The sequence below is a fragment of the Lipotes vexillifer genome, unplaced genomic scaffold, assembly GCF_000442215.2.
Source record: "Lipotes vexillifer unplaced genomic scaffold, Lipotes_vexillifer_v1.1 scaffold811, whole genome shotgun sequence".
NCBI classification, from domain to species: domain Eukaryota; kingdom Metazoa; phylum Chordata; class Mammalia; order Artiodactyla; family Lipotidae; genus Lipotes; species Lipotes vexillifer.
The window spans coordinates 2,238,495-2,257,560 of NW_006775554.1; the positions used below are offsets into that span (position 1 = coordinate 2,238,495).

At 38.9% G+C, this 19,066-nt stretch overlaps 1 protein-coding gene across 2 annotated transcripts in view; it reads left to right on the plus strand.

The window, feature by feature from the left end:
• TNRC6A (trinucleotide repeat containing adaptor 6A) overlaps positions 1 to 19,066 on the plus strand; it is a 98,609-nt gene that overhangs the window by 41,857 nt on the left and 37,686 nt on the right. The window contains exons 5-6 of one of the 2 annotated variants that reach the window (XM_007449994.1): positions 4,785 to 5,168; positions 15,425 to 18,001. In XM_007449994.1, coding sequence (XP_007450056.1) covers positions 4,785 to 5,168; positions 15,425 to 18,001 — 2,961 coding nt within the window. Of the gene's footprint in view, positions 1 to 4,717; positions 5,169 to 15,424; positions 18,002 to 19,066 lie in introns of those variants that run through there. The other variant, XM_007449995.1, reaches the window with a different exon arrangement.

Here is a 19,066-nt window from a genome sequence, read left to right on the forward strand (position 1 = left end):
TTAAATAGCATTTTATTTAGAGATAAATATCTCTTAAAAGTATGCTAGTTAAAAAAAAAAATGAAGAGGTATGCATGGTAGTATTGATCAAACTGTGTGATCCTGATTGATGATTTCATAAATTTCTCCACTTCTTCTGTGCTAATTAATCTATTTTTTTCTGCCTCTTCTGGGATCAGTGTTAAATAATTCTTTCCTCCAGTTTTTCCAATTATTTAATGAGTTAAGCCTTAAGAAATATCTTAATTTTAGAAAATCATCTTATTTTTTTTCCATTTTCTTTTTTAAAAATTAGGTTAATTGGTAGTTTACTTATTTCATAGAACCATGCCTTGGATTTATTGGTTCACTTATTTGCATTCCAAAAAACTTTTATTGAATCAGCAATGTAAAATATTCGAGAGAGATTAAAATGTAAAATTATAGCATATTTTTTATACTCCTTTTTTATATCTGTGTCATATATTTATTCAAATCTTTATTTGCTATTGGTTCACTTTTAAAGTCATTGATTTCTACTTTTATTTTTACTGATTCCTTCTTACTGCTTCCTTTAGTTTGATTTTTAACTTGAGTTGGTTGCTTCACATTCATTCTCATTTGTTGAAAATAATTAAGTCTATGATATCTTAAAATTTATTATGTGTATTGTTTTCACTATTTTTTAATATAATTCTACAGTTTTGGTATTTATTTCCTCTTCAACTCAAAATTTATTTAAATAAGGCAGTTTTATTTGCCTGTGTTTCTAGTGTGATGCCATTGTAATCCAGAAATACCATCTGTATTATTCCTACTTTTTGTAATTTATTGATGTTTTCTTTAGTGCTGAATGGTTTGTGTGTGTACTTCATGACTGTTTCTCGGGTACTTGTCAAAAAAGGTGTTACCTCATTTCAAGATATATGGTTTTGCTTTTTCTCAGTTTTTCTTTTCTGTCCCCACTTGGTTTACATGTTTTAATACTAAGATTTGGTATATAAAGGTTCTTAGCTGTTTATTTATTTTTAGTTTGTTTCTTTTATCAGTATGCAAAATCTTTATAATGCTTTCTCTTTGAATTTTAAAGGTTTGATATTAATGTTGCTTTCATCTAAGTTTTGTTAGCATTTCTTGTTAGTATATCTGTCTCTGTACTTTTTCCACCAATTTTCCTGCATTGTTTTGTTTCAGGAGTGATTTTTGATAAGTATATTCCTTAAGTTTGTTTTTTCTTAACCCTGTTTAAGATCTTTTATTAACTAGTTAATTTAACCCACTTACATTATTATTGTGATTATAGATATATTGAGTTTTATGTTTGATATTTCATTTTGTATTTCATTTTAACCACAATTTAAAAGTAATTCTCTTTATTGCATTTTCTGTGTCTGTTGAATGGATCGTTTTGTCAGTTTTCCCCCTTCCAATGGTTTAGATATTTACTGACATAATTAACCTAAATTTTAACTACGCATATACAGCAGCGAAAATTATTCAGTATTTATATCTGTTACCCAGCAACTCCACCCTTACCCTGGCACACCTACATGCACTGTTAGCTTCTCCTTTACTCTTTACTACTACATCCCATGTTTACATCTGAGATTTTACCTTAGATTATTTAGTTGTTTTTTTTTTTTTTTTTGCGGTACGCGGGCCTCTCACTGCTGTGGCCTCTCCCGTTGCGGAGCACAGGCTCCGGACGCGCAGGCCCAGCGGCCATGGCTCATGGGCCCAGCCACTCCGCGGCATGTGGGATCTTCCCGGACCGGGGCACGAACCCGTGTCCCCTGAATCGGCAGGCGGACTCTCAACCACTGTGCCACCAGGGAAGCCCTAGATTATTTAGTTTAGTATTATAGTCAGTAGTTACGTGTCTTAATGTTTTTACTGGTGTCAGTGAAGTTTTCTGGCCCTAGAAACTAGTATCTCTTTCAGCCTTATTTTCCCCATGGCGCTTTATTGATAAGAAATACAGGAGTTCTTTGAATTTTTGAGGTAGGTGTGGGGTTGCTGGGTGACTGATGTAAATACTGCTTCTGAGTTCCTAGTCACTTCTGAAGTAGTGTTAGGGTTCTTACACTCGTCTTCACGTAGGCTATCCACAGTGTTTGCATGTAGAATATCTTCTGATTCCTCGAATGTATTAAACAACATTTTCCTGTTGCTGTCTCACATAAATAACATCTTGTTTGGGTATTAAATTGTTGTCACAATCTTTTCCCTTTAGTAATAAAGTGGCGGGCAAACTTGTATTTTAGCAGTGGGTAACAGTACCACTTTAAGGTTACATTCAATTGCCAAATACCATACTGAGCCCAATACTAGGCATGTAAAAGCTGAGTTAGAGTTTTTATGTGCCTTATAATTTCAGTTACATATACTTGATCTTCTTTTGGTTTCAGAGGTACTTTAGAATATTCTAGTTCCTTTTTTCCCCTCATGACAGAGGAATATACTTTATTGTTACATTCTGGGAGCATACACTTGTCTAGGAGACAGAATTTTCTACATAAAGTAATTAGACCTAGAATGCACTTGGCCCAAACGCTAATAAGAGGCTTTTCGGTTTGCCTTCAAGAATGGAAGGAATTCCAAGCAATAGATGGAATGTTTGTGATTTTTCAATGTAATTCCTCCTGAAATACAATTTTTTTGTATTACTTTAGAAAAATCGAAATCAGATTTTAAAAAATAAGAGGTCAAGATCATATATTAAGAATAAAAAGTATCAGTATTAGTGATATAGACTAAATCCACCATTTCAGAGAAAGAAGACAATAGTGAGGCTAGACTGTTAAATGAAAGGTGGCTCTAGATCTGAGGGTTTGTAAGAGGAAGTTGGGTGGCTATTGGAAACAACCCATGTGACCAACACTTTATCACAGAATCGTATATATTTTAGGCATTTGATAAATATTTCTTTTATTTGGGCCACAGTAATACCTTTTGTTCACTGAGTGTTTACATAATTCTGGGTACTAGATCAAGACTGTCTATACCATATAGACAAGGAAAAAGACACAGAAATAGCGTAGCTAGTGAGTGGTGGGGTTGGAGCTCTTAACTCTTGAACAGTTTTCTCTGAGTGTCCTCACTGATCACATGGAGACGAATCACTTTATCTGACAGTGGCATCTGTGAAGATGCATCAAAATCTCAGAGAAACATTAAACTACTACAAAAGTATAAAGTGGTATTATGCCAATCATTAAAAAATAAGCACTCTACAGGCATACCTCAGAGATATTGTGGGTTCAGTTCCAGGCCACCGGAGTAAAGTGAATATATATTTTTATTTTAAAAACTAATAACTTAAAACTGCCACACACAAAATGATAAAGTGACTATCACAATAAAGCGAGTCACAAACTTTTTGTTTCCCAGTTCATGTAAAAAGTTATGTTTGCACTATCCTGTAGTCTATAGTGTTTAATAGTATTATGTCTTAAAAAATGTACATACCTTAATTTAAAAATACTTTATTGCTAAAAAATGCTAACCATTATCTGAGCCTTCTGTGGGTCATAATCTTTTTGCAGCGGTAACATCAAAGGTCACCGATCATAGATCACCATAACTAATAATAATGAAAAAGTTTGAAACACAGCGAGAATTACCAAAATGTGAAACAGAGACACAGAGTGAGCAGGTGGTGTTGGAAAAAATGGCGCCGATAGACTTGCTCGATGCAGGGTTGCCACAGACCTTCCATTTGTAAAAAACAAACAAAAACAACCCACCACCGTATCTTCTAAGTGCAATAAAGTGAAGCACAATAAACCAGAGTATGCGTGTATAGCCTTGTGTTTGGTGCTCTGTAAACATTAATATATTTAACCTTAGGACAGCTCTGCAAGCAATAGGTATTATCCCTCTTTTACAGAGGAGACCACAGGCTTGGGTTTTTACAACTTGTCCAAAGACACAAAGCTTACTAAAGGCAGAGCTGGGATTGAAACCTGGGTCCATCTGGCACCAAAAGTTCATATACCACGCTGCCTCCCTGTAGTTTTAGAGATGGGGTATATTTTCACTGGTTTAGAGCATTTCCCTCAGTTTATTTACTTATTTAATCTCCTTTAGGAGTCCAAAAATTCACTATAGTCTCTGATTGTTCATACAGTAGACAGCTATTTTTCAGACTTGCTTAAGACAGGGTATCCAAGTTATTTCTCCAATTTTGGTTAGTCTCATAGATTTCAGTCTGTGATCTTTGTATATACATCCCAATTCTGAATTTGTCTTATTTGATTCAGGCTTTACATTTAACAAAGTGTTAACTTTGCTGTTTTGTAAGGGAACTAGCAGGATTATTTTCTACCCTTACTCTGTGTTGTCTTTCAAAGATGAAAAATAGGGACCAAACACATTAAACATGAGGCAGATTAAGAACAGTTACTGGGGAATTGAGGATTCTTTCGGGATTACCAAAACTTGATTTGTCACCTTTGTTCTTTTACTTATTGTGAGTTCCAGAGTTGTATAAACAGTGCTTATTCTCTAATTGGAGATAATATGGGAAGGAGATGGTGAGCATGAACTGTCATCCAGGACAGGGAATGCTGACTGGTGTCCATTCCCTTATCAGATAGGTAGTTAGCAGAAGTAAAATTTGACGCTTGGCAGTGATCCTTCTCAAGAAAACTGGAGCCCGTGAATGAGGAAGGATATCCCTGCACACGTAAAGCTTCTGTTCCTTTAGGATTGTTTTTCTTAGTGCCTTTTTACTTAGATGGCTTGCAATGGAGGTGCACTTTACTGGCTAATCTTTTCCACCCCTTTTCTTTTGTTGGGATTAGTGCCAGAACAGATAAAGCCCAGTGTAAGCCAGCCTCAGCCTGCCAACTCTAATAACGGCACTTCCACAGCAACCAGCACTAATAATAATGCCAAGCGAGCCACAGCCAACAATCAGCAGCCGCCGCCGCAGCCGCCGCCACAGCCACAGCAGCCGCCGCAGCCGCAGCCACCACAGGCCTTGCCTCGGTATCCGCGCGAAGTTCCACCTCGATTTCGCCACCAGGAACATAAGCAGCTTCTAAAGAGGGGTCAGCATTTTCCTGTCATAGCAGCAAACCTGGGATCTGCTGTTAAAGTGTTAAGCAGCCAGTCAGAGAGCAGTGCTTTAACAAATCAACAGCCACAAAATAACGGAGAGGTGCAGATCAGCAAAAACCAGTCAGGTGAGAGAAGGCATTTCTTACGAGACTCCAACTGTCATCATTAGCAGTGTAGCAAGTTTATAAACTCATGCCTGTTTGGTGATGTATTTGTATTCATCAATATCTGTGTTGTAAAAATAAGAATTCTATACAGAAGTTATGAATGGGGAATATGAAAATGTTTCCTGTAGGTTAACTAGAGCTCTCCCTCCAGATCTTACCCATTTTAATATACAGCTTATAGCTAAAATTGATTATAAGACTATAGCTAAAATTGAGCAACCCCCCACCAAGTCACGTGCTAAGCAGCTGTGCACGTTATTGCATTTAATCCTCAACAACCCTGAGAGGTGTAAGCTGTTCTTATCTCCACTTTTCAGTAGAGGAAACTGAGGTACCAAGACAAAGATGGCTTGAGATCAGTTACCACGTGCCGTAAAGAGACTACCACCCATGAAAATTCTGTTCAGAGCACATGCATTTCAGTTATTGCCTCAGAATGGCTTTTCTCAGCTCAGTAATGATTGTGAGGTAGAAGATAAATCCAGTATGTGATTACAGTTTTCTCAAAGCCCAGTTTGTTTTGATATGTTCTGACGACTGGTTTGTCCATTCACTTATTGAACTATTTTGACACTTTTACCACAAGTCATATAGAGAATTGAGGATAATCAAGGTTCCCACACATGAAAACAGTAGCAGACTGGTAATGAACAGAGTCTCTAGAGCCAGATGGACCTGGTTTTGAAGTCCTAGCTCCACCATATACCAGCATGTGTGACCTTGGCAGGTTACTTAATTGTTACGTGTGTTCGAGTCTCGTTTGAGCAGCCTTTCCTAACTATCTCAGGTAGAATATTCACTTTCTACCTCTATGCTCTCTTATATATACCAGGAACTACTCTACGTTGTAATATGGTATTTCACAGCTAACAAGTAGCAGAGCCTGCACTCACATCGAGATCTGTCTGACTCCAAAGCTATGTTCATAACAACCGTGCTTTGCTTTGGCAGCATATTGGTAGTGATAGGTAAGGAGGAAGAGGACACAGATGTGATTTTTCGAGCATAGGTAATTAGAGAAGTGCATTATTGGAAAGGATGCAAACTTAAATTATCAGCCCAAGTTAATACTTACTTCTACTTCCCTACACACTTTCTTGCATAAGCTTGGCCAAATCACTTATCTGACTGTTTTTGCTAATCTGTAAAGTGTAGTACCCAATCTGTAAGGTTGCTTTGAGGGTGATATTATGTGACATGTTAAAGCAGCTAGTTTAGTGCCTAATATTTAGGCACTGAATGAATTATCTTCCCTGAAACTTACCGAAGGACCTGCACTTTTCAGGAGGAAGAGTCTGGTTTAGATATGTTAGATCTGATGCCAAGCAATTAATAATTTGGTTTGAAGTTCCTCTGGGAAGTCAGGTTGGAAGCAAAGCAGATGTACTGAGTCATCAGCATCATTGTGGTTAAAACCTAGGAGAGGTTATTTATACAACAAATGCTTGAGTACCTACTGCAAGCTAAGTAGTAGTGGTATGATAATTAACAGGAAAGTGGGATAGTAAATTTAGAAAATATGTTGAATATACTTTTTCAATTTGGGAAATGAAAGAGCAAAGCTGTTTTTGAAATGGAAACAATGGGAGTATAATTTTTGAGAATCTTATTTCTCAAAAATTGATATGGGTCAAGAAACCCAAAAGTGTTATGGGTATACATTCAGATGAAAAGAAAGCCTACGATGTGGGCATAGGAAGAAGTCTTCAAAAAAAGGCTGAGAAGGGAAAATATCCCACCTGTTTCTAAAACAACTTTACAAAGGTGGACTGCGTTAATGTGGAGGTTAAGATGGAAATAAGGAGGGTGCAGCAGTCTGCCTGAGGTTTAAAATTAAATTCCCACACAGCTAGAGAATGCAGAGGATGAAGGCAAAGCATTCTGCAGAAGAACCAGACTTGTGCTTTTGTCTTTTTTTAAACATTTATGAATCCCCCTTTAACAGCATAGTCACATATTTACCTTAAAATATTTTTGTAGGTGCTACTAGAAATGATAATAGAAACACTAGTCACATAATAGGGCATTGGGTGTCTGTGAATTAGAGAGGACTTCTTAGGTCTGTCCTGGCTCCTGAAGGGCTAATAATAATATAACAACAATAATAATAGTAATATAGTGACTAACTCTTATGGGGTGCTTATGACCCACACACTGTATTAACATGTTTAATTTTCATTTTTCAGATTAGAGAATAGCTTAGCAGTCAATCAAGAGCAGCATATACTGGACAGTACAAACAGCATGAATAGCCCAGAAACCCCAAGATTGCATGTTGTGAATTACATGTAGTTCAGAAATGTGGGAACATAATCTTAACTGTTTTGTCTCTTTGTACTTGTGTTTGGTTTTTCTGTTTCCTGAACAGAGATAGGTAATGGAATAGATTTGACATTTAAATTAATACATGCAATACATACATAGAAATTTACTTACAAGTTTGCATGGTAAAGATGAGGAGTTCTGGATACACCTCCCTTTTCCTCACAGAATGCATTTCTCGTTTATTCACTGCAGTCAAGGAAGAGGGATAGTACCTAGACGACATTAGGTATTTTCTAAATTAGAGGCCACACAAACTAAATGCCTTCATAGGCTATAGCAGGTAAGTGGAGTAAAGGATGAAAAGAAGTAATGGGAACTGTGGTAAATGTATTAATTTTGTACCCTGCCTACCTTTATATTCTCATTTTAAGTTTTTACAACCTGTGCTGGTCAAACCACACAACTCTGCAGGCTGAGCTGCCCGTTTGTGGCTGTGCCTCAAACACTTAGTGATGGTTTCAGTCATCGCTGAAGGACCTCTCTTTTGCAGTTGATTTCTTAGAGCCTTAAGGTATCAGGCCTTGCTCCTCCCCCCAAAAACCTTTGAATTGGGGGGCCTGAAGGCTGTGTGATAAAGGATTTGGGGGGACTTATGCTTAAGAGGGCTGGCAGCAGTATTGTTCTTATGGGCCAGAGTGTTGCAACCCACATTTTTATCATCCAACTGACATGGCACATGCAGAAAATAGATTCAAATCCATCCGTTATTAGTACGTTATATATACATACATATGCACACGTGTGCACAGATGTTCATTGCACTTCACCTTTAATACTTCCACAGGTAATTTCTTAAAGAATAAGGATAGTCTTCTATACAACCATGATACCACAGTCACCGTTAAGCAGAAGAGGGATATTTTCAGCAATATCCTGTGATACGTAGTTCATGTTCACATTTTTGCAGATGGTACCAAAAAGTCTTTGTTTATAGTGTGATATCATTTATGTAAAATATAAAGCTTGCAAAACAACATATTTTGCTTATGAGTAAACTCAAATATAGCATTTTGTGTGGTTACCACTCAGTTACCTACTGTAGAAGAAAGGAGATGTAATCAAGAGAGGGGTACACAGGAGTTTTCTATTACATTAGTAGTATATACCTTAAGGTGAGGGGTGTGTGAGTGTTTTTTATATTACACTATAGATTTTCCTACGTTTCAATTTTTTTAAGAAACTTAAAGTTTCCAGAGATGTTTAAAGATTAAAATACTGTCCATCCAGCTGTGCTCGTCACTGTCTTTTCGGTGTAGTACACATCCTGGCTGTCCTGTAACTTCCACTTCTTGCTCTCAACTTGTCTCTTGGTCTGTAAACGTATTCAAGTCTTTATAATCTTTAAAATAAATTCCTTTAAACTCCCATTCTCTTGGGGCTATTGTAGAATTTCTCTCTACTTTTAGAGTTCTTACAGAAATACTCTAGACTTGGAATCTCTGATACATCACTTCATTCCTCTGGAGTCTGGCTCCTGCTCACTTGACTAAAGTAGCTCTTACTAAGGGCACTGATCTTCCGTGTGCCAAATCCAGACTTTTTAAATTTTTAATTGTGGTTACAAAATAGACTTTTCCATTCTTACCTTAATATATATCTACATTTTTTTATCATTGACCACTTCCTCCTTTTTAAAGCTCTTTCATTCTTTCATTTTTCTTTGACCAGTTTTCAGATGTTATTCCCTCCCAAGGCTCTGTTTCATCTCTCTCCCCAGTTTTAGGTTCCATGTCTTCTGGATTTCTTCAGCTGATGTTGGGCCCTTCAAACTCAACACGTCCAGAATCGAACTCATTATCTTGCCACATACCAGTTTCTCCTTCTGGATCCCATTGCTCAAAAGGTCGGCAACCCCATTCATCCAGTCACCCATCTAGAACTCTTAAAATCATGCTTAACTCTCCTTCTTCTTCATGTCTACAGGCCACTGGTTTATCATGCCCTGCTGATCTTAACTCCAGAACATCTCTCAGCTTTCCTCTTTCCTCTGCACTGCTGCCACCATTGATCTGGGTCAGACACTCACCACCTTGTCTAGAGCAACAACCCTATGAATGAATGTCTTCTATAGTCGTCTCCCCACAGTCCCTACCCCAGAAACCGGTCATGGTCCATACACTGCATTTGGTTGTGGTATTGCATTTGTCTTCTTTAACCTGCCATGCCCGTTCATTTACATGTTATCTGTGGCTGCTTTCCAGCTACTATGGTAAGTAGTTGCCACATAGGCCATCTGGCTGGCAAAACCTAGAATCTTTGCTAATTGGACCTTTACAGAAAACGTTTGCCAGCCCCTGGACTAGAGGCTAGAATAACTAAGGATACATTTTTTGTTTTTTAATTTCTTTTGGCTGCGTTGGGTCTTCGTTGCTGCACACAGGCTTTCTCTACTTGTGGTGAGCGGGGGCTACTCTTCACTGTGGTGCGCGGGCTTCTCATTGTGGTGGCTTCTCTTGCTGTGGAGCGCGGGCTCTAGGCGCGTGGGCTTCGGTAGTTGTGGCTCGCGGGCTCTAGAGCACAGGCTCAGTAGTTGTGGCGCACAGGTTTAGTTGCTCTGCGGCATGTGGGATCTTCCCGGACCAGGGCTCAAACCCATGTACCCTGCATTGGCAGGCGGATTCTTAACCACTGCGCCACCAGGGAGGTCCCTAAGGAAACATTTTTAACTTTCTCACTCAAGTACTGTTTGAAATTGTGCATCTAAGGTTCTCTCATATTCCCAATGATAACAGTTCATACTTCCTGGAAATACTATAAAACCTAAATACTGTTAACTTCTCAAGGTCTTTATTTTTGGTGAGATTGGAAGTCTTTAAGGCAGAAAGCACATATTTAGCCATTTTGTTACATGATACATATTTAATTAGGAAATTGTATGAATTTTCCTGGATCTAAATTCTTCCTGAATGAATTATGCAATTCCCTTGAATTATCGCCAGTCTTTGCTCTACCCCATGTATCTTGTTTCTGAATAGGTGCTACATAATGCACTGCTATGTCTTTTTTTTTTTTTTTTTTGTTCCATAAAGTAAAGCCTTACTTCTTTTTTTGTTTGTTTCTACTTTATTTATTTATTTATTTATTTATTTATGTCTCATTGGGTCTTGGTTGCTGCACGTGGGCTTTCTCTAGTTGAGGTGAGCAGGGGCTGCTCTTTGTTGTGGTGCGCGGGCTTCTCATTGCAGTGGCTTCTCTTGTTGCGGAGCATGGGCTCTAGGCATGTGGGCTTCAGTAGTTGTGACTCACGGGCTCAGTAGGTGTTACTCTCGAGCTCAGTAGTTGTGGCTCACGGGCTCTAGAGCGCAGCCTCAGTAGCCGTGGCGCATGGGCTTAGTTGCTCCGCAGCATGTGTGATCTTCCTGGACCAGGGCTTGAATCCGTGTCCCCTGTATTGGCAGGCAGATTCTTAACCACTGTGCCACCAGGGAGGCCCATGGGAATGCTGTGTCTTCTTGATAGGTTGACCTTTTCATCGTTGTGTAATGTCCCTTTCTGTCCAATAAATTTCCTTGGTTTTGAGGTCTACTTTATCTGATATTAATATTGCCACTCCTGCTTTCCTTTGATTAATGCTTGCATGATATATATCTTTTTCTGTTCCTTTACTTTTATCCTATTTATTTTTTTTTTTTTTTTTTTAATATTCTTTTTGAGGTACGGTACTAGAGCTGCCATCAGTCTTCCTAAGGCAATTTTGTATGAGAGTAGGATGCTGATGATATTTTGGACTTCAGGTGTTTCTCAGTTAAGTTCAGACTTCCAAATCTTAGTTTAAAATTTGTATTTTGCATTACACTCAGTAATACTGAACTGTCCCCTTTCCTGGAAAAGTGTAATTATCATCTTCTACTTAATGATGTTTCTATATGTTTGTCTTCCAGATCATTTGTAATGATGGCTTTTGGCTTCCTTATGTGTAAGGGAAATATATTACTTGACTTCTTCCAATTCTGAAGTAGTCTCCGACTCTGAAATGTTTTAGTCATGATTGCTGAAGAGTCCTGCACTTTTTATAATTTTAGTCAGGCTAGTAATCTCCCCACCCCCACCCTGACTCCCTACCCCACTCCCCTACTCTTAGATTTTTATTTTTCTATCTAAGCTGCAGTGTTTTTCATAACAAAAATGTCTTTGTGATCCAGCCTTGGTAAATGCAGCTTTTGAGATAGCCTTTTAATTTAGGTTTTTGGGAAAGTGTCAAGTAGGTTCCAGATTAAAAATGGAATTTTAGCTAACAATTACTGATGGCATCTCTTATTTTCCTAAAATGCATGGGAGTACACGGCAAAAGGCAAATTTAGAACATTACCACCTCCAAACTAGGTCATGACCAGATTGTGAGAGAAAGTTTCACTAACATTAAAGGTGATAGAATTGGCTTGCCAAGTGTATTCTGCTGTTTTCTGGGGCTTTTTTGCTTTTGATGTATTTGGGCATTAAAAAAAAAAAGAAAAACTTTAAGTAGTCCAATCTCTGTTTTTTTAGTGGTTTCTTTGCTTTTATGTATAAAAATTCTCATTCACAGGTAACTTCTTGGTTTCGTCTTAACACTGAATCATTTGGAATTGCTTTTGATAGGTTGTCCATTTAAAAAAATCTTTATAAAGTATTGAATATTCCTTTTGCTGAGGTAAAATGCTAACCGTTGACATATAACCTTAGATAATATACTTGGGGCTGTTTCTGGATTGCTTTTTCTGTTCAGTTGAAGTTCATATGTACTCTGGTAGTACAGTGCTATTTAACTGTTACACGATAACGAGTTTGTTTAATCCTCTTATTTGTTTTGAACTTTTAAATCACTTTAATCAAATTACAGACTCTTGTTAGTATTTTTTTATAATTGAATTAAACTTAAAAGGAACATTGTTATATATTCCTATTGAGGAACAAGTTTCTATACTTAATCAAGTTGTCTGCTATGGCCTGCAGTAAAGTTTAATCATATATGACTTTTTAAAGTATTTATGTTAGCTTTATTCCAACTTCCTTTATAGTTTTTTATTTTTTGGCTGTGTTGGGTCTTCATTGCTGCGTGCGGGCTTTCTCTAGTTGCGGCGAGCGGGGCTACTCTTCGTTGTGGTGTGCGGATTTCTCATTGTGGTGGCTTCTCTTGTTGAGGATCACGGGCTCTAGGCGCACGGGCTTCAGTAGTTGCAGCACGCAGGTTCAGTAGTTGTGGCACACGAGCCCTAGAGCACGCGGGCTTCAGTAGTTGCTGCACATGAGCTCTAGTTGTGGTGCACGAGCTTAGTTGCTCCGTGGCATGTGGGATCTTCCGGGACCAGGGCTTGAACCTGTGTCCCCTGCATTGGCAGGTGGATTTTTAACCACTGCACCACCAGGGAAGCCCCCCAACTTCCTTTATAGTTTTTGTGGCCATTACAATTAGGATCTTTTTTCATCCCATTTTGCTATAGTCCATGAGATGATGATGATGATGGCTTGATTGTTTTAGATTTGGAGAAAAGTGGATGGATTTGGGACTTCGTGATGTTTTGGTTTTGCTATGCACAGGAAGGAATCAAGGATAAATGTTAGGTTTTAGGAAACTTACTGAGATGAGGAAAACTAGTAAAGAAGCAGGATTGTTTTTTCCTTTGGGAGGAGGCACCTGTAGGGGTATAATCTAGGAGTTGGCATCCTTTTTGAGATATCTAAATGGATATTTAAAGTAAGCAATTTCATATATGATTTCTAATTTTGTTCTTCTTGAAGGAGGCATGGTGGAATGACATGTGCTTTAGAGATAGGACTGAAAAATAATGATAATCACTGATACACATTAATTAATGAAAATAATGGTCCTCATTTATCAAGTACCTAATCTGGATCAGATATGGTTCAAAGCACTTTTAATTATTAATCATTTAATCCTCACAACTGTGTGAGATAGGTACCGTTACTATTCCCACTTTACAGATGAAGAAACTAAGGCACAGAAAGATTGAGGATCTTACCTGTGGTCACATAGCTGGTAAATGGCAGAGCGGCTTTTAAACCCAAGCAGGCTGGCTTCAGAGTTTTGCTCTTAATTACTACACCAGACTGCCCTTCATGGAGCACTTATTTGAAAGCGGCACTGAGCTACATACTTGACATATGACAGTAGGTTAACAAAACAACCAGGTAAAGAAGTACGTACGAACTGTTTGTATCCCCATTTTGCAGGTTTGGTCATACAGCTACTACATAGAGTTCAGACTTGAACCTGGGTATCTCTAGAGTTCCAGCCATGTTCTGAGCCACCTTGCTTTTTTACCTAATGATGAATCTTGCCTTTCTTACCTTATTTTCTACAACCTTTCAGCCTTGATTTCCTCATCTGTAAAATGAAGGTAATGCCTGTGCTCTAGGGTTGTTTCAAGGATTCAGTGACAACATTGCACATAAAGCACGTGCTCCAGAGTGCCAAATGGTGTTGCTGACAGTGCAGGTGCTGGTCTGTTGATTTGCTTTTACCCAGTGAGACTGAGTGACATTTTAGTATCCTTTATTTCATGAGAAAAATCCTCCTCATGGGCACTGAAAGATGAAAAGCTTTACCTGGCAGCTTAAAACTGCCGAATGATTCTTAATCAGAGAGCAGAAGTCACAGTCACAGAACTTTAAAATATATGTGTCTATTTATCTGTATATCTATATTTGGTGAATTATGTATGCATTTCTGGTCTCTGTCTAGTCCCTTTTGTTTGCTACTCTTTCTAGCTCATCACCTTTTGCTGCTTAACAATTGTGCTTTGAGAGAAAATGATGCAAGATGAACCTGATTTTCCATATTAGCAATACCCTTATTGTGAGTGATACTTAACTTTCTGGGCTTACAATGCCAGGTGGTTGGTTCATTGCATCTGGGACATGACTTGAGCATATGTATTACTTAGAAACACTACATATGATTCTGATTACTATTGTAGTAGAGAACTACAATATGAGCAGCCCGCTAGGGACAGTCTAAATGCAAACATCTTATGCAGGTTAATATTTCTGAGGATTTCTCACTACCAGATCCTTAAACTGAATGAGAGTAATGAATTTGGGAAAGCATTAGAAGCACTAAAACTGCCTGCCCTACATGCAGTACAATAGCTAGATGATAACATCAGTACATAGCAGTAAGTCTAAGATAGGATTATGTGACTAGTCATTAATGTCTTCAAATGTCAGCAGTTGATTTTTTAATCATAACTTTGATCTTCAGCATATCAACCATTTTTCTGTTGTCTTCTAATAAACATGGCTATTAAGACATTTTTATGGAGAGTAGAACTAAAATTATTTTTACTTGCATGCAGTATTTTTCAGATTGAATATGAACACTAATGAAATGGAAATATAATGGAAAAGGCTCTATAATTCTTATAAACTTGTTGTAATACCCAAAACAGTTGTGTGAAAAAGCTATTCTAAAAAAGTGTGGATAGAAAAGGATTCCTAATATATTTCTAATACATTTTATCAAGTTTGGCCTGTTCACTTGTCCTTAACCATTTATATCCCAACCCCTTCTTTCCCATGTTGGGCCTCCAAGCCTGGGTTGCTCCATTATCCTAATACATCATTACTACCTTGTCCTTCCTGACTCCAGATTCTTTACTTGCTAATATGTTAGCAGTTCACTCATTCAGATATTTATTGAGGAACTCTTATGTTCCAGGTACTGCTCTAGGCTCTTGGAGTAACATCAATGAACAAAGCAGCAAAATTCCCTGCCTATGTGGAATTAATTACTGGATATGGAAAATTGGTGGCTGAGATATAACCAATGCCTTTGTAATTATACTGCCAAGTATTATAGCTTGTTGATGTTGGGGAGCCACGTACATTTATAATATATTCATCAGTTTTCCAAACATTTCATACACTTTTGTGCTTCTTCTTTATTCTAGATATAAACCACAATACTTCAGGATCCCATTATGAAAATTCGCAGCGGGGACCTGTGTCTTCTACAAGTGACGCTAGCACAAACTGTAAGAATGCTGTTGTAAACGACTCGCCTGAAAAAGAAGCATGGCCCTCAGTCCCTGGCAGTGATCTAGAGTTGGCTTCAGAATGTGTGGATGCTGATTCTGCCTCTAGTTCTGAATCAGAGAGAAACATCACTATCATGGCTTCAGGGAGCACAGGTGGTGAAAATGATGGCCTTCGGAATAGCACTGGACTTGGATCCCAAAACAAGTTTGTGGTTGGCAGTAGCAGCAATAATGTGGGCCATGGAAGTAGTACTGGGCCATGGGGTTTTTCCCATGGAGCCATAATAAGCACATGTCAGGTCTCTGTGGATGCTCCTGAAAGCAAATCAGAAAGTAGCAACAATAGAGTGAATGCTTGGGGCACTGTAAGTTCTTCATCAAATGGAGGGTTAAATCCAAGCACTTTGAATACAGCTAGCAACCATGGTGCCTGGCCAGTGTTAGAGAACAACGGACTTGCCCTAAAAGGGCCTGTAGGGAGTGGTAGTTCTGGCATCAATATTCAGTGCAGTACCTTAGGCCAGATGCCTAACAATCAGAGTATTAACTCTAAAGTGGGTGGTTCTTCTACCCATGGTACCTGGGGAAGCCTTCAGGAAACTTGTGAATCTGAAGTAAGTGGTACACAGAAGGTTTCATTCAGTGGTCAACCTCAAAATATTACCACTGAAATGACTGGACCAAATAACACTACTAACTTTGTGACCTCTAGTTTACCAAACTCCGGTTCAGTACAGAATAATGAACTGCCTAGTAATACAGGGGCCTGGCGTGTGAGCACAATGAATCATCCTCAGATACAGGCTCCGTCGGTTGTAAATGGCACTTCCCTTTCTCACCTTAGCAATGGAGAGTCAAAAAGTGGAGGCTCTTACGGTACTACATGGGGTGCCTATGGTTCTAATTACTCTGGAGACAAATGTTCAAGCCCTAATGGCCAAGCTAATGGTGACACTGTGAATGCAACTGTAATGCAGCCTGGCATAAACGGGCCTATGGGCACTAACTTTCAAGTTAACACAAATAAAGGAGGAGGTGTGTGGGAGTCTGGGGCAGTGAATTCCCAGAGTGCATCATGGGGCAATGGTGCAAATTCTGGAGGAAGTCGAAGAGGATGGGGAACTCCTGCACAAAACACTGGCACTAATATACCCAGCGTGGAATGGAGCAAACTGCCTAGCAATCAGCATTCCAGTGACAGTGCAAATGGCAATGGTAAGAAGTTTACAAACGGATGGAAATCTACTGAGGAAGAGGATCAGGGTTCTGCCACATCTCAGACAAATGAGCAAAACAGTGTGTGGGCCAAAACGGGAGGTACAGTGGAGAGTGAAGGTAGTACAGAAAGCACTGGACGCCTTGAGGAAAAAGTAACTGGGGAAAATCAGAGTAGAGATAGAAGAAAAATTGATCAGCACACATTACTCCAAAGCATTGTAAACAGAACTGACTTAGATCCACGTGTCCTATCCAACTCTGGTTGGGGACAGACTCCTATTAAGCAGAATACTGCCTGGGATACCGAAACATCACCTAGAGGGGAAAGAAAGACTGACAATGGGACAGAGGCCTGGGGAAGCTCTGCAACACAGACTTTTAACTCAGGGGCATGTACAGATAAGACTAGCCCTAGTAGTAATGATACCTCATCTGTATCGGGGTGGGGAGATCCCAAACCTGCTCTGAGGTGGGGAGATTCCAAAGGCTCAAACTGCCAGGGGGGATGGGAAGATGATTCTGCTGCTACAGGAATGGCCAAGAGCAATCAGTGGGGGAATTGCAAAGAAGAGAAGTCTGCATGGAATGATTCGCAAAAGAACAAGCAGGGATGGAGTGATGGACAGAAATCAAACCAAGGTTGGTCCGTTTCTGCCAGTGATAACTGGGGAGAAACTTCAAGGAGTAACCATTGGGGTGAGGCTAACAAGAAATCTAGCTCAGGAGGTAGTGACAGTGATAGGTCCGTTTCTGGTTGGAACGAACTTGGTAAAACTAGTTCTTTTACTTGGGGAAATAACATAAATCCAAATAATTCATCAGGATGGGATGAATCTTCTAAACCGAATCCTTCCCAGGGATGGGGAGATCCTCCAAAGTCTAATCAGTCTCTAGGTTGGGGAGATTCGTCAAAGCCAGTCAGTTCTCCAGACTGGAACAAGCAACAAGATGTCGGATCTTGGGGAATCCCATCAGCTACAGGCAAACCTCCTGGTACAGGCTGGCTGGGAGGACCTATACCAGCCCCAACAAAAGAAGAAGAGCCCACAGGCTGGGAGGAACCATCCCCAGAATCCATACGTCGCAAAATGGAGATCGATGATGGAACTTCAGCTTGGGGAGATCCAAGCAAATACAACTACAAAAATGTGAACATGTGGAACAAAAATGTCCCAAATGGCAGCAGCCGTTCAGACCAGCAAGCACAGGTACATCAGTTGCTACCATCTGCAAGTGCCACCATCTCAAGCAAGGAGGCAAGCAGTGGCTCTGGTAAGTTTTTATTTTATGGAGTCTGTGTTACAAAGTACTTCATGGTATTGTGAACCTTGTTTCAAGTCACTGTTATTATAAAACTTGTTTAACGAAGTATTTGGATGTGCACACAAAGCTTTTTTCAACTCTAATCCAGGAGAAGTTTATAGGGAAGAAAATTATGGGGAAGGTGTTTACCATCAGGGAACAGAGCTCCGCCTTTGGCAGTGTTGGCTGTGAATCCCACATACTCCATTCTCTATTAGGAATGCTGCAGAAGGCAGAATTGGAAAAGTGATGTCAAGCTGGAATGCTGTACACTTTTTTCAGTTCTTCTGAGTCAAGCCATCATGTTTTGGTTTTGACTAAAATATCCCCAGAAATAAAACAAGTATTTAATAAGCACAGTGCTCTCTAAGAAACTAGGTACTGTATTTGGCCTTAGAAGGAATTTACTTAAGTAGGCATGAAATCTAAGTCTATTGGATATAGCATGTATGTATGTTCACTTAAAACATTTAATAATATCTTTCTAGTATTTTCCACTTTCGTCTTATAGCAAGGAACGAATTCCTGTCCTCTGCAAATTATCTTGACAATGACATTTTTCATTAGTTGTCATTGAGATGTGTTGCCTTTGTTAATGGAAGTTTTATTGAATAATCCATTGGATGTAGTGACAGAAGTGTTTTCATGAACTAACCTTTCAGCACCTAATTTTTTTTCTGAGTATTATTAATTTAGATATAATTCTTAGGAAAAACAGGTATGTATCTAAGGGAAAGGCTGTTTTGGTTCTTTTAAACAATGTGTTTATGGCTTGGCTTTGCCTTGCTTTGGACAACCTAATAAATTTTTTAAGAAGCAGTGTTCAGTATGTATAAAAGTAGGATGCCTACCTATTATTAGTCTTATAGTAAATTGCTTTTTCCAGAAGAGTGATGTTGAAAGGTTGTACGTATAGTAAAAATTTTATACACATACTGTACCCAGCTTGATCACCTGCTTTAATTCACTAGGTTTGACTCAGAATGACTTGACTTTTCCAGGAGTTAATTCATCTTCAAAGGAGGATGACTTGCC